At 38.6% G+C, this 23,957-nt stretch overlaps 2 protein-coding genes across 2 annotated transcripts; both read right to left on the bottom strand.

The window, feature by feature from the left end:
* Positions 1-1,035: 1,035 nt before the first annotated feature.
* LOC110856930 lies at positions 1,036-13,737 on the bottom strand. The gene is made up of 18 exons (XM_022105516.2): positions 13,516-13,737; positions 12,593-12,714; positions 12,434-12,508; positions 11,892-12,014; positions 11,358-11,477; positions 10,545-10,638; positions 10,204-10,461; positions 9,546-9,721; positions 8,864-9,009; positions 7,907-8,406; positions 6,727-6,933; positions 5,925-6,024; positions 4,852-5,115; positions 4,277-4,365; positions 3,455-3,563; positions 2,653-2,864; positions 1,819-1,981; positions 1,036-1,375 (listed from the first exon to the last, which is right to left on the bottom strand). The coding sequence occupies exons 1-18, from the start codon at positions 13,687-13,689 to the stop codon at positions 1,128-1,130; spliced, it is 3,180 nt and encodes a 1,059-aa protein (XP_021961208.2). The 5' UTR covers positions 13,690-13,737; the 3' UTR covers positions 1,036-1,127.
* A 3,695-nt stretch (positions 13,738-17,432) lies between these two features.
* On the bottom strand, positions 17,433-22,712 carry LOC110856929 (protein argonaute-4). The gene is made up of 16 exons (XM_035857465.1): positions 22,682-22,712; positions 22,461-22,529; positions 22,221-22,343; positions 22,098-22,143; positions 21,195-22,035; positions 20,806-20,980; positions 20,614-20,736; positions 20,341-20,552; positions 20,139-20,258; positions 19,938-20,069; positions 19,697-19,860; positions 19,163-19,631; positions 18,610-18,873; positions 18,428-18,532; positions 17,970-18,101; positions 17,433-17,720 (listed from the first exon to the last, which is right to left on the bottom strand). The coding sequence occupies exons 1-16, from the start codon at positions 22,710-22,712 to the stop codon at positions 17,637-17,639; spliced, it is 3,090 nt and encodes a 1,029-aa protein (XP_035713358.1). The 3' UTR covers positions 17,433-17,636.
* Positions 22,713-23,957: the final 1,245 nt, after the last annotated feature.

The following is a 23,957-nucleotide window of genomic DNA, read 5'->3' as shown; positions in this document are numbered from 1 at the left end:
TTGACCGGCAAGTATATTAAGGTGGTATATTATGCGGGTTTTGAGTTTGAATTGTTGCGTCTCAACTTTCCCTTCTTCCATATATTCAAATGGCGATTTTGAAACCTGATCATCTCCGTGAGTTTTTTACAATATGAAGATTTTAATGCACCTAAAAATCGATAATTTTTAGGTTTGCAAAGTTGCGCTGGTCTGATCTTTAAGTTTTTCTTGTTTTTCTTCCATGAGAAAATATTTAAGTTTTACGGATTATTTTTCGTCTATTTTATATTTATTTTCTCATGGAAGAAAAACATAAAGATCAGACCAGCGCAACTTTGTAAACCTAAAAATTATCGATTTTTAGGTTCATTGAAATCTTCATATTGTAAAAAACTCACGGAGATGATCAGGTTTCAAAATCACCATTTGAACAAATGGAAGAAGGGAAAGTTGAGACGCAACAATTCAAACTCAAAACCCGCATACTATACCACCTTAAGCGAGCGAAGCGAGCAGGTTAGGTTTTACTAGGTAGCCAGAAATGGTTAGCTTGCCCCCTAGCTATCTAGAAGAGCTACAACCGTATACCGTTTTTATGATACGCACACCTCAATAATTGATGAATAGTGGTTCTAAAATTTCTGAGCATTCCATCCGCAGTCTAAAATTCCACCATGATTCTCATTCAGTTGGAGAATTCCGTTTTATTTGAGAAAACAAGTTGTTTATTAACGACGATTTTTGCAAATCTATGCACAGATATGTAAATTACTATGTAAATTATTATGTAATCTCCCAATAATTGTAACCATTTTGGTTTATCTGTAATATCACGAAATTTTGAATCACTTTTCTTTTAACAAGTTTTCTTACTTGAGAAATTTTCTAAACCATGCCGTATTTATTACGGAGCAAAATCCTCAAAATTAATGAGGGATTACATTACATAAATATAGGTCAAAGGATTATTGCAACCTTTTTCCAAAATTTGCAAGAAATCGTTTGAACCTCCAAAAAAAATTTTATACCAGATTTTTATGAAGCCATGATTTGTACGTGTTTATTTACACAGAAAACAATTCTTTAAAATTTTCCAAACTAATTCTTATCTGCCACAATTCATAAAAATCCCAGTTTTTATTTATTCAAATTGATCTGTATCTAAATTTGATAAGCCACATGTAAAATCCTCCCCCAAGAATAGATAAGGTGAAAACTGCTCCCCCAAAGACGGATATCGTGATGATCCCCTCGGTCGTTTCAAACCAGTGATTTATGGGGGCATCCGTCCCCCGAGGGGCAAAAGTGCTGGGTTTTACCGTCGTTGTCGTGGTGGTTGTCGCCCTCGTCGTCGTTCCACGCGCCTTGGTCGTTCTTGGCGTCGTAATGAGTGCTAATAAACATTAAATGTTAACCAAAATCGTTAAAATCAACACATTTTTAATGATTTCTTCTCCTCTGGGAACTTATTATAAAATTCTGGACGACAAATTTGTCCTCAGTGAGTTGATTGATGGAATGGCGTCGAGTTTTTTGAGCCAGTTTCGACCAGTTTCAATTTTTCTGAAGGCTTCTCCTCCGCCAAAAAGTGTCAAAATCTCGAGTGCATATTTTCAAAAAATTGGGAACGCGACCTGCTCTATGAATTGGTCGTACAGAATTTTAAAATAAATTCCCAGAGGGGAGAAATGATTAAAAATGTGCTTATTTTGACTATATTTTTGGCGGTGAGTCCTCGTACGTTATGTTAATCATGTAAAAGAACTATTCTTTCTGTACAAGTTTTTTTGAGAAATTCCAATTTTTGCTTAAAAAACTTTTTCAAAATTTTCTTACTCGAAACATCCTCCTCCATTGTTGTCGAACCGGGTGAGGTCGTCCGTGGTGGTAACGTTGTTCTAGTCGTGGGGCGAATCGTTGTCGTCGTCGTGGTCGTGGTGGTGCTCGCGTCCAACGTGGTTTTTATATTTACGCCCACAATGACCGACAAGTCTGACCACTGTCCAGCAAAATATGGGAGCATTTAATAAAAATATCATATTTTTCCATCATATAAAAAAATATTAAGGTACGACTCGATGACGCATTGCCAAAATCGTCAGAATATGAATTTTTGAATCATTTTTGGGTTCTGGGAATTTACTTTAAAATTATGAACGACAAATTTATAGAGCAGAAGGAGTTGTCAATTGTTTAAAAATAAATCTCGACACTTTTTGAAAGAGGAGATCTCAAGTTTAAGAATCCTTCAGAAAAATTGAAACTCGCTTTAAAAAACTCAACGCCATTCCATCAATCAACTCACTGAGGACAAATTTGTCGTCCAGAATTTTAAAATAAGTTCCCAGCGGGGAGAAAAACGTATCGATTTTCACGAGTTTTATAACTCAGTAGAGTTTATTACAAAATTCTAAAAATTCAAATTTTTTAGTCAATTGATGGAATGGCGTCGAGTTTTTTAAGCGAGTTCCAATTTTTCTGAAGGCTTCTTAACCTTGAGATCTCCTCCATCAAAAAGTGCCAAAATCTGGAGTGTATATTTTCAAAAAATTGGCAACCATCCTTCTGGTCTACAAATTTTTCGTTCAGGATTTTAAAATAAATTCCCAGATGGGTTAAATGATTAAAAATGCAGCGACATTTTTAATGACAGGTCGGTAACTTTCTTACCGTTTCGACCCCATTTGATTGAGATTGACCTAACGTTCGTATTGCGTAATATCTGCTGGCTTCCCGGCCAAAATCGTACGTGACATTTTGCCTGCTTCCGGGTGGTTTTGTGTTCGGGATCTTATTTCCGGGCAGGTTTTCAGCAGAATCGAATTGGTATAAGAGCTTGCTAATTTCGTCTTGATGACGAATTTCATAAGCACCCACTTGCGCTGATTAGAAACAAAACAGGTCTATAGGTTCAAACCATGCATCACTTGAGGGGGAAGCAGTGGCCGCGGAAGCTTGAGGGGACAGGGGGACCATGGCCCCACGGTTGTTCGCATAATCTCCCCATCTTATATAAACCCGGCCCTTCCCCCCTCCTACAACGTTAGCGTCCCCCGATGTCCCCACGGCTTCCGCGGCCACTGGTCTATGTATTCAATGGCCGGGGAAGCGTAAAGGGACAATATCCCCACGGTTGTTCGATGTCGGGATCATCTCCCTATCTTATATAAAGTCATCCCTCCCCTATTATCCGACAATGTTTATGTCCCCCGATGTCCCCAGGGCTTCAGCGGCCACTAAGGATGCATACGTAAAGGGAGGATGTACAGTGGCCACGGAAATGTGGGGACAGAGGGGGACAATGACCCCACGGTTGTTCGCATAATCTCCCCATCTTATATAAACCCGACCATTCCCCCATCCCACAATGTTTATGTCCCCACAGCTTCCGCGGCCACTGTCCCCTTGTCGTCCCTGCTTCCGGCGTCAATGTCATTGATTTACTATGACTTTTTAATGTGACCATACATACCGTCATTATTCGGGTTCGGGTCTTTAATTCCCGGTTCGGTCCATTGCAGATTAACGAAATTGTTGCCAAGTGGAGTAACCACCAAGTCCACGATTCTCGTCGGATAAGCCTAAATAATTAATTAACTTTAATTAATCTTAATTAAAAACCAATGCCATATTGTAACCAATGTTTCCAACAACTGGCAAAAACTAACGGGAAAGAAGGAAGTGGTTTCTTGACCTGGGAGAAATTCACGGCGCAAGAAACTACATCCCGCCGCGGTAAATACGGCATCATACATGTTCAGAAAATATTTATTCACTCAAAGTTCATTCATTCAAAGCCTCGAAAAAAATATTCATTATTCCTTATTCACTCATTCATAATTTGTAAAAAAAAATATTCACTAACTATTAAAACATTTATTCATTATTCACCATTCCTTCATTATTCATGTTATTCAAAATTAACAATATTAGATAAATTTCTCAACTTTCCCTATGTATTAAGCATTGAGCTAGAAATGAATGATAAAAAAATATTTATTCATTATTCATTCACAAGAATTGAATAGATATTCACTAAATATTCATTTATTCAAAAATCAGAATAAAATATTCATTCAATATTCATTCAAAATTTTGAATATTGCATGCATAATTTATTCATTCATCGTTAAATGAATGAATGTGAACATGTATACCGCGCGTGCGCATGGCTAGATGGCGTTTATTACTCCCACTTTGTCCCAGTTTCTTACACCTCGCATTTCTTGCAAGAAATGTAGAAAACCCGCCAGCAAGAAGCGAAATACTAATGTATTAAACTATCAAATGTTACCCTAAATAATCCGAAATTGACGAACTCCACGCTCTTCTCGAGGTCACAACTAATGATGAAAGCTTCCTCTGGAATTTTACTCCAGCAGCCTGGAAGTTTCAAAATAGTTAAACCAATACATGTTAAGTGTTTCAGGTGGAAGCTTAGCTGTTCACTTTCATTCATGTGACTGATTATGATAGAGAATGATATTGAATGAAAAATTTTCATTGAAAATGAATTTCCTGTGATTTTAATGAAAATGAATTTCCTGTGATTTGAATGAAAATGAGTGAAAGATTCCGTAATTTCAGATGAATGACACTGAATGAAAGGATTTCTCACTCATTTCATTTTTCACCCTATGCTTAACACATGGGACGAAGTAAGAAATGAAGTCAGATGAAGTGAAATGAAATGAGTGTGAAAGAAAATGACTGATTGTGAATGAAAATCTTCACTCAGAAATCGGGATAACTGAACTTTGAATGAAAACAGGTTTTTTGAACAGGTATGGAACAACCATGGGGACATTGTCCCACACTTCCGTGGCCACTGCTGCCTGCCATGCCTTAAATAATAATTAATATACCCACCCAGATAACCACTCCCACACCCAATTTGTCTCTGATCAATTGGAAACAATCTCCCAATCGAGGAAAATCTTTGACTTGCGTCTTCCATTATTCGCCAGGGCGTGGTAGTTTCCTCCACAGGGGGATCAAATTTCGCAGTGACGAAGATTTCGTACATGCCATCGAAATCTGCCGGGTTGCCATAAATGGTGGGGACAAATTCCCCCGAGAATATGCCATCGTTCGTCGCCATGTCGGGTGAAGTGCTTCCATCGTCACGAAGTTCTAACAATGGAGGCGCAAACCATGTTCAGCCCAGATAATTTTTTGACCTTATTAGTTTGAAAGAGCAAGTCTTTACAAACAACATTTGGTTCGGCACTTAGGCAGATGCGCAAATTTCAGCACGTTATGGGCGCCGCAAGTTCGCAAAAACGCACGAAGTTGAGCTCGCGCTGGGCATTGCCCGAAAAATCATGCGTTTTTGCGAACTTGCGGCGCCCATAACGTGCTAAAATTTGCGCATCTGCCCAAGTGCCGAACCAAATGTTGTTTGTAAAGACTTGCTCTTTCAAACTAATAAGGTCAAAAAATTATCTGGGTTGAACATGGTTTGCGCCTCCATTGTAAGTAATTATTTACCAGTTAAAGAATGTTGTAATAATTAACTAAAGATTTTAATAATAATGACTAGCAGACGGCGGATATGTATTTATTTTCAACTTTTCAACAATTGATACCGACTGACGGTTAAACTTTGTGGGTGTGTTCCTTAAGTCGCATAGAACGAAAAATATTTCTAGACATATTTATTTGAAAAAAAAATTCGTAAATCTTGTACATATTTCTTCGAAAATACGTACACATTTTGTAAATATTTCGATGATATGAGAGACGATTTTTTCCTTGAAGGAAATTTAACCAAAAAAAATCCAGAAGATAAAATTTAAAAGACACATTTTGGGAAAATTCCTATTTTTGTTTGTATCTTTGTGTACACATTTAGTAAGTATTTTGGCTTTTAATGAAAATATTAAATACGTATTTCAGAGATTTTTCATAAATACATATCCGCCCTCTGATAATAACCTTACCGACTGACCACGTGTGGACGTCTGGTGCTGTCGGGCAAGATATTACGGCAGTCACGACAAGGCCGGGCGTTGCCTGGAAGGGAATCCCATCCTGCTCCAACTAAATTTAAATTTACAGATTTAAATTAAATGTGTTCAAGATTTCGATGTGGTTTTAACCACCGTCCAAAATGGGTTTTAACCAGTTTTGGACACCAACTTTAGGACGTTCAAAATGTCCAAAATATTTAGAAAATGGGGCATAATGTTACAAGATCTTGGGTATTCAATCAATCTTTCGATAATAAATATATATCAGTGTTGCTTAATTACTTGAGTTTGTAATTAATTACTAATTACTTAATTACATTTGACGAAAGAAAGTAATTAATTACTAATTACAATTACATGGCGTAAAGTAATTAAACTCTAATTAATAATTACTTTTTCGATTTTTCGTTTAATTAATTACGTAATTAATTACTACAACACTGATATATATATATGTATACCTGTTCACTTTCATTCATGTGATGATACTGATTATGATAGAGAATGATAGTGAATGAAAATGACTGAAGGATTCCGTCATTTCAGATGAATTACTGTGAATGAAAGGATTTCTCACTCATTTCATTTTTCACCCTATGCTTAATAGGTGGGACGAAGTAAGAAATGAAGTCAGATGAAGTAAGTGAAATGAAATTAGTGTAAACAAAAAATGACTAAATGTGAATGAAAATCTTCCCTCAGAAATCGGGATGACTGAGTTTTGAATGAAGCCTAAATTTTTGAACAGGTATGAATATATATACAATTTTACCTTTGCATAAATGGCAAACGCTGTGCCGGTGTATAACCCAGCGTTCGCGTGTTTAAAGTCGACAATCCCATTCATCGCGGACGTTGTGACCGTGAGTTTGACATCTTCCGGGATTAAGTCCAAGTCCTCCACTTGCAACAAAACGGTGACACGAGCGATGCATGGGCCATCGTCACACCCGATGGACAAAGACGTCCATCTTACGCTCTGTCAAGGAAATGATAATTTATTTTTGCAAAATTATATAACGTCCGACTCGATATCTCATCGTCAAAATCAACCATTTCTTTCGCTCTGGGAATTTATTTTAAAATTCTGGCCGACCAATTTTTAGAGCAGGGAGTTGCCAATTTAAATAAAATCTGCACTCCAGATTTTGCCACTTTTTGGCGGAGGAGATCTCAAGTTTAAGACACCTTAAGGCTCTTGTTACACCGGCATAGAGTTTTTTTCTCACCTTGCCCTTATTCAATGTCTTTAAATACAAAGTTTAAAATCGAACCAACTTCATGAGTTTTGAGATAAACTCAACTCTTTAGACGTTAATGTAAAGCTAATTTTTGGTACTAGAAACAAGTCGTTTTGAAAAAAACTAATAAATTTACTTGCCATCTTTTAACAATAAATTTCTGCAAAAATGAATTTAATAATTTTTTTTCAAAACGACTTGTTGTAGTACCAAAAATTAGCTTTATATTAACGTCTCAAAAGCTGAGTTTATCTCAAAACTCATGAAGTTGATTCGATTTTAAACTTTTGCATTTAAATACATTGGATAGAGGTAAAGTGAGATTACGCGCCAACGCGTCATCCAAGAGGGTCTTCAGAAAAATTGGACCACGTCGAAACTCGCTTAAAAAACTCGACGCCATTCTATCAACCAACTCATCAAGTACAAGTTTAAATTTCCAGAATTTTGGGGAAGAAAAATGATAAAAACCGTGCTGATTTTGGTTATAAGGAAGCGAGTCCTACGTTAAAAAAGATTGTCATATTTAAGCGGATCTAATTCAAATTAACGGTCTTTCCCTTCAGTAACGGCGGAAGTTGGGGGGGGGCATTAAAATGGAGAGGACAGACTTATTGACATGGGAAAGATAAGATTTTTCTAAATTTCTGGGGGGACAAATGCCCCCCTGCCCCCCCCTCTTTCTTCCGCGGCATCCCTTCATTCCCTCACACTCAACGGTTCCTCTCCTTCTGGTGACGAAAAGTAAAAGTTCCTCCGCCCATTTGTCCCCCCACTTTCGGCCGAATCCCACTTCATTCCCTGTAAAACGACGTCCCCATAATTTCCATCCGTCCCGTTCCACAACCTGGCGCTGGAAAACCGTCCCGTCAACGGCGTTGCGAACAGTTCGAACTGCGTGATTCTTGAACTCGACGCAAACCCGACTTTCCCCTGGTGACGAACCATTTCGTCCATTCCGACGACATATTTTTTACTTCGGATGACCCGCCCTTGCGCAAGCGTGGTGGTCAATGCCGTCAAAAAATCGTCAAAGGGTTGACCAAGGTCGGATGGCTGGGAAATGCTTAAATGCAACCCTTCCGACTTTTCGACCACGTGTTCCAGCGCGTTTCCCGCCTGGATCGGACTTCCATGCACTTCCAGAGCAAATACTGCCACGTTCGAGAGTAAGAGAGGAATTATCACTTGGCTTTCCATGGTTAGACGACCTATCAAAAAAAAGTTTTACCTGTTCAAAAATTTAGTTTTCATTCAAAAGTCAGTCATTCCGATTTCTGATTGATGATTTTCATTCATATTCAGTATTTTCAAACTCATTTCATTTCATTTCACTTCATCGGACTTCATTTCTTACTTCCCCCATGTATTAAGCATAGGGTGAAAAATGAAATGAGTGAGAAATCTTTCCTTCACAGTCACTCATCTGAAATGATTGAATCCTTCATTCATTTTCACTCGAATAGCAGGAAATTAATTTTCATTCTCTATCATTCACCATTATAATCAACCAAATGAATGAAAGTGAACAGGTATTTACACCGGCGGGGCGTCACCTCTTGTGCCGTGAATGTACCACAGGTAAAAATATTTACCTGTGTTTGCAACGGTGGTGTTATAACTGTGATAAAGTTTAAAAAGATATGCAAAATATGGCCTAATAATTACCCGTATTTGGTTCAGGACTCAATTTGACAATCAAAATTACAGCTCCGGCTGCATGTTTCCGCCGATTGAATGAAACCACTAGTTCGCGCAATGCTCCAGCGTAGTCTTTAAATCCAGCCTGATTACCAAACGTTGAGTGAAATGCGCTACGAATAAAATGCGAAATTTTATAAGATAAGCAAGCATTCAAACTTTTAATTTGTTTTAATTAAGGTACCATTGCATAAGGGTTTTGAGTTTAAATTGTTGTGTCTCAACTTCCCCTTCTTGCACGGATTCAAATAAAGTTTCTTGAAAACTATTTATCTCCGCGCGTTTTTTAAAAATGAAGATTTTATTGCGTCTAAAAAAATCGATAATTTTCAGGTTTGAAAAGTTAGGAGGTTAGAATTTTGATTTTTTTCTTCCATGAGAAAATATAAATAAAATAGTACAAAATAATACGAAAAGAAAATTTTTTTCTTTTAAAATCGCTTTAAAAAAATCAAAATTTTAACCTCCAAACTTTGCAAACCGTAAAAATTATCGATTTTTAGATGCAATAAAATCTTCATTTTTTAACAACCGCACGAAAATAAACACGTTTCAAAATCGTCATTTTAATACCCGGATGAAGGGAAACTTGAGACACTTCAAAATTCAAACTCAAAACCTTCATGTAATAGAGCCTTAATTAACTTACCTCACAAATTCATGGCTAGCGTTCCTAATCGAAGTCCAAGGTATAACCTCGGTAAAAGCTTGGTTTGGATCGTCCCCCGGAAATTTTCCAAGGCCAGCGACAACACTGCGCATTTCGCGAAATTGGATAAAAGTTGAAAGACGGGAAGAAATTTGTGGCAGAATTTGGGCCGGTACCTGTTTCAGAATTGCATAAAAATAATCAGTTTTTCGGGTGCAAGTGACCCCAACACTGACATTGGAACCTTTTTACAAGCTATTACGCCAGTATTTTCTAGCGAGTTATATAAAAAAATCAAGCCAAAAGTTAGGAATCACCACGTGGCACTCCTCTGCGAAAATCAAGGCGTACGTGGGAACTTTGCCCCCCTCGATTCTTATTATTTAAAGGGATCATCCAACTGAAAGACGAGTGCCACGTGGTGATTCCTAATTTTTGGCTTGATTTTTTGATATAACTCGCTAGAAAATTCTGGTGTAGCTTAAAAAAAGGTTCCATTAACACAGTGGCCGCGGAAGCTGTGGGGACAATAACATAGGGAGGGGTTTTTATACATAAGATAGGCAGATGATGCGGATAACGAATAACCTTGGGGAAATTGTCCCTCTGTCCCCACACCCTTCCGCGGCCACTACAGATACGTATTTACATACCATACCTGCGTAAAGCCAGCATCCAAAAGAATATAGAGCATCGGTTTTTCCGATCTTGTCACCACTCGAAACCCGATCCGACCCGCCGTATTATTTCCGGTGACCATTTTCCAATCTGACGTATTTTTCATGACATCCATCACACTCGTATAACGACAATAGTAGTTTTGGGGGGTAGGTTGAGAGACATCATGCGTCTCATTTTTACAGAAGGCTTCAAACGTAGGTAAGTAATGGTAGCTCATCAACGAGGAATTTGCCGTCTTAAAAGATTATTTATATACAATTATGTAAATCTTGCATGAAAATGTTTCCATGACAGAGACAAATTTTTTCTGTCGCATACCTGAAACTCATTTGGAAAAAATCGACAATCGCTTCTTGGTGGGTATAAGTTATCAACATCGTCCGGGTCTGGACCACAAGGCGCACCGCTAGGTCTTAACATAAAACAAAGTTATCCTCAATTAAAATACAGCAACAGATATAATAAACTCGTGGAAACGGGGTGCATTAAGATAAAGAAAAATTTGACGCTGTATGACCTTTGACCTCGTTTACCCCGTAACCTTACCTGTTCAAAAATTTAGTTTTCATTCAAAAGTCAGTCATTCAGATTTCTGAGTGAAGATTTTCAGTCATTTTCTTTCAAATTCATTTCATTTCACTTCATTTCTTACTTCGTCCAATGTATAGGATGAAAAATGAAATTAGTGAGAAATCCTTTCATTCACAGTCACTCATCTGAAATGACGGAATCTTTCACTCATTTTTATTCAAATAGCAGGAAATTCATTTTCATTCACTATCATAATCCGTTAAATGAATGAAAGTGAACAGGTATGCCGGTAACCAGGTCAAAAAATGATGGTGACTTTGGATATCTCCGCCCCAAACTATATTAAATTATTTAAGACGGTATAAACAAAACAATCGACACTGTTCACCTTTGACATCGTCACCGTGGCGTCGTGATCTTTAGACCTTTGACCAAGTTCCTCTTAATTTTTAAATTAGATGTCGATATCCGAAATCAGAACAATGAATGGTTAATTTGTTCAATACTTATTTTGCTGCCAGACAGACAGACAGACAGACGGACGTACAAATATAACTATGCTTCACTTCATTAATAACTGCATAATCTGGTAATTATTACATGGTCTTGTAGACTCCTCCAATTGGTACGTTGGTACAAGCGTTGATCTCCCATTCTCTTCCAAGCAATCGTTTCCAGTAATAAGGAAACTTTGAATCTCCAGGAAAGCCGTGTTCCTCCCTAACATCGAATACTTCGTTTTACTGATGTTTTTTTCTATTTAGGTTTTTATTTAAAAAGCTTCCAAGAATGGAGATCAACTAGCGTATGCCCTCCGTCCGACTTTGGGCAAATTAGTGTCAATCGATGACAAATTTGATTAGGTTGAAATGTGCGAAAGACAGGATCTCCCAATGGGCACGTTTGGCCAAGATATTTGCATCCGAATAGGAGAAAACGCGTGGTAAGTTTAGAAAGTGCAAAAGTTGTCGACTTTATTACACGTTTTCTCCTCTTCGGATGCAAATATCTTCGCCAAACGTGCCCATTGGGAGATCACGTCTTTCGCACATTTTATACTAATTAAATTTGTGACCGATTGACACTCAAAATTGGATCGCATACGCTGGGAGCCCTCAATTCTCAGTAAATTACCAAACCCCGAATCGAAGTCGGGCAAATTGTACAAGCAACGCTGTCCCTAAACGGCCATAATTTCCGGAATCTCCAAAGTCAAAAAAGTTATAGGGAAGCTGCATATCGTAACCCGGTAATCCGCTGATGGTGCATAATAAATATTTATTATATTATCAGTATCCTGATTCTTATCCTCGATGACTCATCCCCAAATGGTCCCCAAAATCCCCATATTTTTAATCATTTCTCCCCTCTGGGAACTTATTTTAAAATTCTGGACGACAAATTTGTCCTCAGTGAGTTGATTGATGGAATGGCGTCGAGTTTTTTGAGCCAGTTTCGACCAGTTCCAATTTTTCTGAAGGCTTCTTAAACTTGAGATCTCCTCGGTCAAAAAGCGTCAAAATCTGGAGTGTATATTTTCAAAAAATTGACTCCTCCCTGATCAACAAATTTGTCGTTCAGAATTTTAAAATAAATTCCCAGAACGGAGAAACGATTAGAAATGTGCTGATTTTGATTTTGGCGATGAGCCATCAAATTCAACCTTAATTACTCACCAAGGGTTTGGATTATTCACGAATGGGAGAGAAAATGTGTGTGAAATTTTAAAATCTGCTTCTTCATAGGACTGACTAAAAAATTTAAAAATTAATTTAAAACAGTTTTTTTATCAAGGTTTATTCAAGCTTATCAAAAAACACAATTGAAAAATTTACAATGTTGAAGCCCCATCAATCCCCACGTCCCAGTGATCGGGGACTAAAATGTCCACATTTTGGATTGAAAACCTTCCACTCGTCGTGTAGTGGAGTAGATCAGATAAGTCTTGAATTCCCATCTTTTAAATTCATAACCAACATCGCCACATTTTTAATCATTTCTCCCCTCTGGGAATTTATTTTAAAATTCTGAACGACAAATTTGTAGAGCAGGTCGCGTTCACAAGTTTTTAAAAATATACACTCCAGATTTTTACTCTTTTTACCGGAAGAAATCTCAAGTTTAGGAAGCCTTCAGAAAAATTGGAGCTGTTCGAAACTGGCTTAAAAAAACACGACGCCATTCCATCAATCAACTAACTGAGGACAAATTTGTCGTTCAGAATTTTAAAATAAGTTCCCAGAGGCGATAAATGATTAAAAATGTGGGGATTTTGACGATGATCAGTTGCACCGGAAGTTGGGGGGGGGACATTGGGATTGTGAAATAGGAGGAGGAGGGGCTTATTAAAAGATTTTTCTAAATTTCTGAGTAGGCACTGTATCCCCTGCATACCTGCTCACCTTCATTCATTTGACTGATTATGATAGTGAATGGAAATGAATTTCCTGTGATTTGAATGAAAGATTCAGTAATTTCAGATGAATGACTGTGTATGAAAGGATTTCTCACTCATTTCATTTTTCACCCTATGCTGAATACACAAGTAAGAAATGAAGTCAGAAATGAAGTCAGATGAAGTGAAATGAAATGAGTTTGGAAGAAAATGACTGAATGTGAATGAAAATTTTCATTCAGAAATCGGGATGACTCAAGTTTGAATGAAAAAAGTTTTTTTTAACAGGTATAGTCCCCTGTCCCCCAACTTCCGCTGCCACTGAACATCTTACATACATAATTAACATATATATTTATGTACCTTAATTATCTCCGTGTAATTTTGCACCTCGTTCTGCACCGTTCTTTCGTCAATTGCGATAACAAGGTTTCCGTAATAACCAAACTCATCCAAACTTAATCCTTCCGAATTTATGCAATATTGGAGTAAAATTGCGAAAACAATTTTGTAAAAGGATCTCTGTATCAATTCCATTTTAGAAAAAAATGAAGACAAATTCTAATATTTAACTTCGATCTAATATTTCTGAACGTAATTCACTGCAGCGATGGTGACTTTTGACTATTACATACGTAGTATAATCAACGCATAAATAAGCCACGGGCTTACCGGCGTATCAAAACTGTAATCCAGTGGCCGCGGAAGGAAGCTTGAGGGGACAGGGGGACAGTTCCCCACGGTTGTTCGATGTCCGCATCATCTGCCCATCTTATATAAACCCGGCCCTCCCCTATCCTACAATGTTAATGTCCCCCCAGCTTCCGTGGCCACTGCTGTTTTATCATACCTATTTGTGGTATCGATTCCTATGAAATTAGTCACTCGGTATGCGCATATGCATCTTCATGAGGAACGATTATAGATCAATTTATTATCTGTGACGAGGGATTATGATCAGGGATTGGACGGGATTATGCGAAATATTTCCGAACCACGTCAGTTTCGTGACGATTTTCATGTACTTAAAAACAGTAAATATTTACTACACTGTCATAACTATAAAATTGAGCAAAATATGTACTGTGTGGGTGGAGCCTGATAGTGAAAACCCAAAGATTTCCTTAACTCTCTTGTTCTGAGGCCTACGGTTTTTCACCCACCCGCACGACAGTACATATCTTGCTCAATTTTAGTATACTATACTTATGTGATTTTATGTAGGATTTATGCATAAAGTTAATTTATGTGTAGGTAATAAAACCTCCAATTTTCGAATTTTGAAACTTTTCATACATCAAAGTGTTCGTATTCATGGGGGAATTTTTTAAAATGCTCTAACCCTTTGTGCATTGATTTTCTAATTCCCCCCCCTCTATTTTTTTAGTAGGTGTGGTTCCACATAATTCAAAAATTCCTATCCCACATTAATTCTTTTAGCTACAATGCCATCTACAATTTTTTTGTATGTAGATCAGTATACACTTATCTGAAGATTATCATGATCAATTTTATCTTTTAAAAAGTGTTATCATTTTTTAATAATCCAAGATATTATACATTTATATCAAATACATACAAAATCAAACCTGACTTATCAGGTTTGTTAAAGAATTTAATAAATTTAAATAATAACTATTTAAGGTAAAATAACTAATAAATAATAAAGAATCAATACAAACATTTACAATCAAGGTCATATGTAAATAAATGGAGTAAAAGAACCTTGCTGAACCTCGAATTTTTTCAGAACCGGAGATTTCTTCCCCCACGAGTTGAAGATTTTTATCCCGAGATAAACGTGTCGAAGGTTTGTCGTCTTCAATTTCCGGATCCCGTTAATAAATGAGGCCGCATGCTGCTTCTGATCGAAGCGGACTTTCAGTTCTTGAGTGAATTGTTGGGCGACCTCTGCGGTGACCTTGGTGATCACTTTGGCTCTCATATTGCTGGGGACGGACGGATCGAAGCGGGAAGTCTCCGAGGAAATAGCGAGTCTTCGAACCAATTTTTCAGTAACGACGGCCGGTCCGGATAAATTGGTCCCGTCAGAGCGGAAGAGTTTGTTGGCCTGGAGAAAGGTCCGTTTTCCTAACACGCTCGCGCCAACGTCGCTCCATTCACGGCATACTAAACGCGCCTGCTTCAATTCTGGGATGGAGAGCTGGGCGAAAATGAGGTCAAGAACCTGACAGAAAAGGTGAAATTATTAGATTATAAGTTTATATGAAATTATATTTAGTGAGGAGGATGAACTTCTTCTTACGACAGGATTAAGCAGAGGATTTGACATGCCGACGGTTTTATTCGCCTCGTTGTCACCGGCTGAATTCGCTATAATAAGAATACAAACACCCGTCGATTCTTAAGTTACGTTTAAAAGTAAGCCAAGAAAAAGGTATAATTTAATGAAATGATAATGAAATATTGATTTTTACCCGACGTGGCGGAGTCTTTTGATAAGCAGGCCGACATTTTTTAATTAGAATTTCCTGAAAGATTTAGGCCAAACAAATACATGATTAAAGAGCTAGCAAATGTTAATTTAAACAACAATTATTAGTCACAACTAGGCTGTGTTAGTTCACTAAAAGTTAAACGGACCATCGGTAAAAGAAATGTCGCACCGTGGCCTCTTTGACAGACAGGTAAGCAACGAGTAAAACTTGGCGAGGCCACGGTACGACATTTCTTTTACCGGTTCCGGCGCTCTCGTTATGGTCCGTTTAACTTTTAGTGAACTAACACAGCCTGGTCACAACTAGATTAAAATAATAACGAAATTGTGTATAACAAACCAGTCTTTAGTATTTAGTTGTCTTTCTTGTTCGAACTAAATATCTTATCTAAGATAAGAAAGAATATGACAAAAAGAAGAGAAGACGAACTAGGGAAACAACAAGTTGCATCTTTTCAATGGCATTTAAACTTCCCTCTCTATTGATCAAATGACTATCAGATCATCAAGAGAGGGAAGTTTAAATTAAATGCCGTGTGCTCAGTTTGCTCTTCTGCTTCTAGTTTCTCTCTTCTCCTCTGCCGTTTTATCAGGTTCTTATCTTAGATAAGGTAAGTTAAAACATCATGGAGTCCAACATTCGGCAATATTTAAACATCATCTCAATTATACCTGCTTGGCTTACTTTTAAACGTAACTTAAGAATCTAAAGGTATTTGTATTCTTATTCTAGCGATTAAAGATTAAACCCTGTGACTACGAAAAGGCGAATAAAAACTTCGGCATGTCTGTCAACCCTCTGCTCAATCCTGTGGTAAGAAGAAGTTGATCTCCACCTTTTAATTAACTTTATAACCCATTTTAATCAATGTTTTTGCATTAAAATCCAATCTTCCCTCAGGTCCTCGACCTCGTCTTCGCCAAACTTCCCACCCCCGAGTTGAAGAAGGTGCGATCCGTCTGCCGCGAATGGGACGACGTGGGCGCGACCGAGTTAGAACATCGGAAGGCCAAAAACCTCTTCCGCTACGAAGGGATCAAGTTATCCGAACCGGCCGCTGTGGAAGAAAACTTTAAAAAATAGGCTTCTTTCCTCTTAAATACGGCACATTTACATAAATGTATTTACTACATCAATTTGTAAATCTTTATATGCCTAAAAATAAATACATAATCTCATAAAACAATTCACTCAATTTTTGTGGTAATAATATAATATCTACAGATAATTTTGTATTAAATATATTCTTTCTAATATTACTGTTGTAATGGAGTAATTATATATTTATATTTTAGAGTAGAACAGTTTCAATTTAAGATTAGTGATTACATATACAATTTATTTATGTCAATTAAATTACCCGCACAGAAATTTGGTTATAGTTAAGTAATACTTGTATAAATTTAGAGAGAGGAATAGGAATAAGAGACGAGGTGTTTCTTATTATAACGAGTTGACATAGAGGTCCGTCCTCGGGCTAGACGAAGTGCATGGGATTATTTTGCAGAAGGGTTTCATGACGACGCATACGTTCATTCAGCTCGTGCAAATTTCCAAAGTATTGCTCCATCCCGTCGGTGAGAGCTTTGGCACGAGCAGCGGCCCAATGAGCTAAACAAATAAGGATGGAAATTAATAAGATAATTAAGATTGCATAATTGTTAATATGCTAATTTATATTTTTACGCTCACCATAATAAGTCGGGGCAGGAATACGGACGCTCTTATTGCACCGGACATACATGTAGCAAAGGTAATAAGGCAGGCAGTGGTGGCCGAGTGGTCATCACACTGTGCTTCAAGCCGAATGGAGGTTCTGGGTTCAATTCCCAGTACTGGCAGAGAGTTTTTTCCCTTGTGGTTTTCCTCTCTGACTTGTTGCACAGGTCTGTGCGGTGTCCATTGCACTACGGGCACCATAGTTAGGAACCTGTGACCATCTATTTCTCACTTATGTGAGGTTTGGTTCACTTGTAATTCAAATGTAATGGCTAAAATTGGGAATCAATAAAGACGACCTTTTTTTTAATAAGTGAGGGTTTGGATCTGGTCTGCAGTGAAGTTTGAGTCGTCCCACAGCACGTGGTACCGCGTGGGTCGGCTGGTACCCTGCAAAAACAATGCCAAAAACTTGTAGGAATAATGCGAAAATATGTAATACGTAACATGGAAATACTGATTAACGTTAAAAAATTACAAACAATTGGCTAAACGTGTGCAAAAAATAAGACAAAAGAAAATCGTCCGACGAACCAAATTACTAAAATTGTTAAATCCGTCAAAATTCGAAGTAATGTTATAATTCGCACAGTACAAATGAATAATTTGCAAAAATGAGTATCGCGAAATCCAACTCACCATCATCCCAGCGTGAGAACAGAGGTAAAAGTCCGTCTCCGTATGGTGGACGATTTCTTTGTCGACTACAGTTCCAGGGGGTGGATTAGACACACCTTGCGGCGAATGGTAGAAGAAGCGGGTCTTGTGTCGCTGTAAAAACATGACATGGTGTTATCGGATTATTATTAAATTTGCATCATTTCGCAAACTGTGTAAACTTTGTATTGAAAGATATTGAGGTATTTAACGCAGTAATTGGTAACTTGTAAGATCCGTGTAAGAGTTTTGTAAGATAATTTAGCAAACTTTTACAAAATAAAGATCTGAGCAAGTTTACAAAAATTAGTAAGTTAATTTTCCTTAGAAATATTTATAAAATTTTACGGAATTTAATACGACCAAAGCCTGCGTGAATTGCCTCATTAAAAATTGAACATTAAAAGTTCCTTTCCATGAAATTATGCCAATTTTGTCACCTTTTGGACCGTGACGAAAGTGATTTTTGGCTGGTAGGGACCCTCATCGTAATCTCTCAGTTGGTTACATGCCTTCCTCATGGCCAGCATTTCGGTATGTAAAACCTGGACGTAATTAATTAAGAATTAAAATTAATTATGTTGATTAATTAAATGGGTAAATTAATGATTTAATTAACTACTTCTGGAAACTGTCCTTCTCCAACGCCATCCCGGAAGTAGATAATTTTCCTAGGGCGAATTCCTCTCGTCTTGTTTTCAAACATTTTTAGCATGCTCAACATGATGGTGTCCAAGTCTTGGACAACTTCCGCCGCGCCGCGGTCAGCTTTGCGCTGAGCGCGGATATCCATCATAAATGGCATGCCTGTCATATCAATTGATCCCGTGACCGCGGCGAAGCTGGGAATGGCGACGTCTTCCGTTTTCCCTTTGCCGACTTGAATCTAAGAAAGCAAGAATAAAATTATGAAAAAAACTTAAAATCATGGACTAAAAAGATACTCAAATTTGGATGATTAACGAAATTTTTTGAAACTATTTAAAAATATAGACTTTAAATTTCTACAAAAATGTCTCAATTTGTGTACAACAGTTAAAATCTGTGTTAAATGAAATGAAAATTAAAAAAAACATCGCAACAATTCAAAACGAGATTTAAATTTCCAAAAACCATTTACCAAAAAAACTCAAAATTTCATTAAAACATGTACAAAACCCCACATAAACATTCACCTTTTTCATCGACCCTGGCGGTGGATGGGTCACATCCGCCCCAATGGTCAACATGGGACACCGCATGATGTCAATCTGACTCAAAACTTTGGAATCCGGTGGGGTCAACATGGCATAATTTGTCCCACCTAGTTTACTGTTGATCTTGAGCAGGATATTCTGCACGGTCGCGTCCTGACATTTCGTCACATTTTGAGCCACGACACACTGCGTCAAGAGCCCCACCCCCGCCTGCAGCTCGGCCGCCTGCTTGATGTGCGAGTACAGGGGCGAATTCTTCTTTGGAATGATGCAGACGACGAGGTCGCAATTTTTCTTGGCCAAGAAGTCAAACAGGCCGATGAGCTCGTGGACATTGTTGTTCCCATTCGGGCGCAGATGCGCCATGTCTACGTCTTCCCGGATCGGTCTAGTTTGGAACGAGAGGCGTTTACGGACACCGTGATTTTGCAGTTTTTTAGCAAATTCCCTGAAATGGAGGTAAGCAATTTTAAGTTTGCAATTTGTTTTAGTACAATTTTTTGTGAAATTTACATGATTGCGTGATCGTCCGGTGCGGATCTGTCGCCTTCACCGCCGACTTTTACGATAGCCCAGGTTTTCACACTTTTAGGGTCGAGGAATGCAAAATCCGCGTTCCAAGGATCCCACTGTCCTTTTTGGGGTGTAACGATGGCATCCCCCTTGCCGGAATTGGGCTAAAAATGGGTAAAATTAAGGTAAACTGTGCAAAAATAATTTCATAAACTTCGCAAAAATAAAATTTGCAAAGTACCCCAGTTCCTGCCCCGTATCGTAACTGTGGCGCCCCCAGGACTCTGGTTTTATCCAGGCGGAGCATCTCTGTACCAATATTGACGCCCCAGGCTTGCATGACATTGTTATTTTGGGACGGCATGTCTCTCATCTGTGGTAGATAAATAATTTGCACAATTAAAATTTGCATATTAATTTATTTGCATATTTATGTACCCACCTCTCGCTCAATTTCAGCCTTTAACACGGCAGGATCTTTTTTCGCCACGGTGAGCATGTTCCTCGTCTGTAAGTCTTCCAACTTGCGGCTGAAAGACTGCCCCTTTTTGATGACGCATAACTACAGAAGAATGAATAATTAGCAGAGTAAAGTAATTAGTTTAGTTAACTATGTACATATGCAAATGAGTTAATCAATTCACCTCTGCAGGAACTTTGCATCGGTTCCGCAACTCTAAACAAAGCCCATGTTTGTCGAGTCGAATGCCATGGTGTGAGGTAAAGTAGTCATAAACCGTGATGTCACGATTTCTCTCCTCCCAGCGGAAGGTCTCTTGCGACACAGACTTTGGCAGGAGGTCAGTCACCTTACCGGCAAGCGTCCTCCCTTTCACGGTGTACTTCACCTTGACATCTACACAAGGTCAAAGTTCACATTTAGACAGAGACAGATTTCAGAGACTTATGTAACTTACTTCTCAAAAATGATTTCGCCTCCTGGAATTGCCACCCTTGCCAACGATTTGGATCTCCAAACTTCTCATTTAGCGCATCCATGACGCGTGTATCAGTCAGAAAAGCGCAGTGAGCGAGATCGGCTGTAATTTAAACAAACTAATTAGTATAATTTCTGCCAAAGTAAATATGCAAAATATATGTCCACCCACCACAAAGATACGGGTGCCACCCCATCCCAATATTGGCACTAATCCCCCTCCAGCAAACGACCCCACCACCCAGCTCGCTCGTGCCTTGAGGTCCGTCCGGCCAGCGGGCCAAATTCGATCGCCCCAAGGGAAGGAACCTGTAGGTCGGGAGACTCTTCACGATGGCGTTGTAAACCTGTTTCAAATAGCATATCAGTTAAACAAATTCTGGTAATTTAACAGCGTAGAATCCTTGTAATTTTTCTAAAAAGTTTCGCCCTGTATTTTTGTCAAGGTTATCATGCTTTTAAATTAGTTTAAAATGATTTACTAAAATCCAACCAAAGCGTGGAATAATTTTTAAACTACTTTTTTTGTCATTTGCTACAAAATATGCTTGCGCCACTAACCTGTTCCAGGGTCGATTTTACTGAAGGATCCATCTCAAATCCCTTCCATGTCCCGATCTGATTATACTGCGCTTGCATCGCATAAGTATCAATCTGCTGCCCGGTCGGGCTAATCGTAACGGTGACTTCGCCATCGTCCTCTTCTTGCAGGATGGTTTGATCCACATCCTTCATCGAGATAGGGTGCACCCACGGAACGCCTAAGTTTTCCAGGGGTTCGGTCGAATAGATATTGTTCGAGAGGTCGGAGACGATCCCGTAGTGATGCGTCTCTTCTCTGATGCGTTCCAGCAGGACGGTGAGGATTAATTGGGGGATAGGTTTGGGGAGGCGACGTGGAGGCAAAGCCGCGCCACCGGGAGCAGCTGGGTCGTCCCTCGGAGGTGGGGGAGCACCTCGTCCACCGCCACCACGTTTTCCGCCACGACCCGCACCTCGAGTGGGGGGTTTTTCTTGTTTTGGAGGAGCTTTTTTGTCGTCACCTCCACCCGCTTCACGTCGAACACGTTCCATGGCGACTTCGTAGTGGTAAATTTTCTTGGGGAGTTTGAAACCCTTGAGGGGAAAGTGGTTTACGGAGACGGGGATAATTTCGGACGCGAGGGAAGGCTCCGGACCGCGGTAGGTTTGCAGGAGGACGTCCTCTTTTTTAGCGAAAGGGTAGTCCGCCCAACCAGGGCCGCCGAAAGTGGCGTCTATACGTGGCAGGTCTTTCAATGTGTAGGTTGGGAGGGGAGATTTACTAAAGGTGGGTGGCCCATGAGTGACACGGCCGCCACCACCACGACCACCGCGAAATCCGCCACGATCTCCGCCTCCACCACGGCCACCACCGCGATCGCTGCGATTTTAAAAGGGGGAAATTAAGCACAAATAAGCTACATAATTATTTTGATAACATACACATATCCACCGCGACCACCACTGGACGGAGCGCTACCTCCTCCGCCTAAGAAATGAGGAAATGTTATTAATTATAGTATATAAATTGCGAATAATAATTAATTATGATGAATGAAAACTTACCACCGCCTCCACCAGGTTTGGGAGCCTGGCATCGATAACAATTCGGATTGTTGGCGAAATTTCCATCTTTTCCACACTCGCCACATTTCCAGTCGCCGGGGCGAAATTCGCGAGGTGTGAAACCTGAGGAGAGAACGAAATTAGAGATAATTAAGACTATAATTAATAGTTTTGATAAAAAATACGATACAAAAGTCTATAATTTGTCAAGTTTGTGCTTAATTTGGCCAGAAAACTTACCACCGCCGCCACCACCCGGCGCACCGCGACCAGCCCCCCTTCCTCCGCCGCCACCACCGCGATCACCACCTTAAAATAAACTCAATTGTAATTAATTGCATTACAATTAAGTAAATAATTAATTCATTGCCACCAAAAATGTCTAACAAAAACAACTACAGAATTTAAAATACTGCTAAAATTGTCCATAATTTTGAAAACTGAAAATTTATTTTACTTACCACCACCATCACTTCTCCCTCTTCCAGTCATAATTTTATTAAAAATTTAATCTAATTAAAAACAAATTAAACTAAATGCTGCGTTCAGTTTTGGAGATTCACTTCTATACGCGCTCGTGGTGACATTTTGTTGGCCGTTGTGGAATTGCTCCACGTGGAGTGTAGACGGCTCCACTTCTCAGGCCCAAACACAGAGTATGTGCGGATGAGGCCGAGATCGGCTTTCTTCACTCTCTTGAGGCCTGGGGTTTCTTACTCATCCGCACGCTACATAATTTACTCAATCCAACTTATGGGGAGGGTCAACCCTTAATTTTCACAGTTTTGTTCAAAATTTTGATTTTCGCATCAAAAATGTAAATAATTAGGGGAATATAGTCCAATACGTTTCACCACGTAAGATTATTATTTTTTAAGATTATTATTTTTTAACCCCTAAAAAGGACATTTTTTACACTTTTTTTGTATTTTATCCGTAAAAAAGTTATGTTTTAAAACTTTTTTCAACTGTTTCTCTCCCCCTAAGTGATTTTATAAAATACTTAAAATTTTTCATTAACATTTTCCTGCTTCAGCCTGACTATATTTTGAGCAAACTCACTGGCTGTGAATGATTAGTACTCATCGTTAAAATAAATATTCAACAGGTAGTAATTTATTTCGGTGAAGACAATACCCGACTGAAATATTATACTCAAGTACTGTGCGGGTGGAGCCTAATAGTGAAAAACCGTAGGCCTCAGGACAAGAGAGTTAAGGAAAGTATAGCAAAATACACATTTTGTAAAATTACGAACGAAAATCTATTACAAATCCACCTATATCAAACTATTTTATTTGTGTAAATATATGTAAAGTAATTTTATAAAATTTCCAAAGTTTTCAAAATGTTCAAAATTTAAGTAAATACGTTTGACAAAAGTTACTTGTGGACAACCCTTTCACAGAGAAAACCGCTTGCCAACCGCTCATTTCTTCCCTCACTCAGTCGGTACTTTGCTTTGTTGAGTGGGCACGCTGTCCGTCTGCCTACAACAATTAATTAAATAACTACTTAGTTAACTTCAATTAACAAGAATCCAACTCATTTTATTCTTGAGTAGAAAGGTCATAATAAAAGTAATCGCTCCCCGTTGGAAACCTGGTCGTGGTGGTGGATGAAATTTGTCGTCGTCGTTTTTGCCTCGGAACTAGAGGAGTAGGTAAATTTTTCTTTAATTAAAGTTAATAGCAATTTTGGGGATGGATTTTTGTTTCTCCTCTATGGAGGAGAGGG

Source organism: Folsomia candida, unplaced genomic scaffold (genome assembly GCF_002217175.1).
Source record: "Folsomia candida strain VU population unplaced genomic scaffold, ASM221717v1 Fcan01_Sc017, whole genome shotgun sequence".
NCBI lineage: Eukaryota > Metazoa > Arthropoda > Collembola > Entomobryomorpha > Isotomidae > Folsomia > Folsomia candida.
The sequence above is the reverse complement of the archived record's forward strand: the minus strand, read 5'-3'. Positions and strand labels throughout refer to the sequence as shown.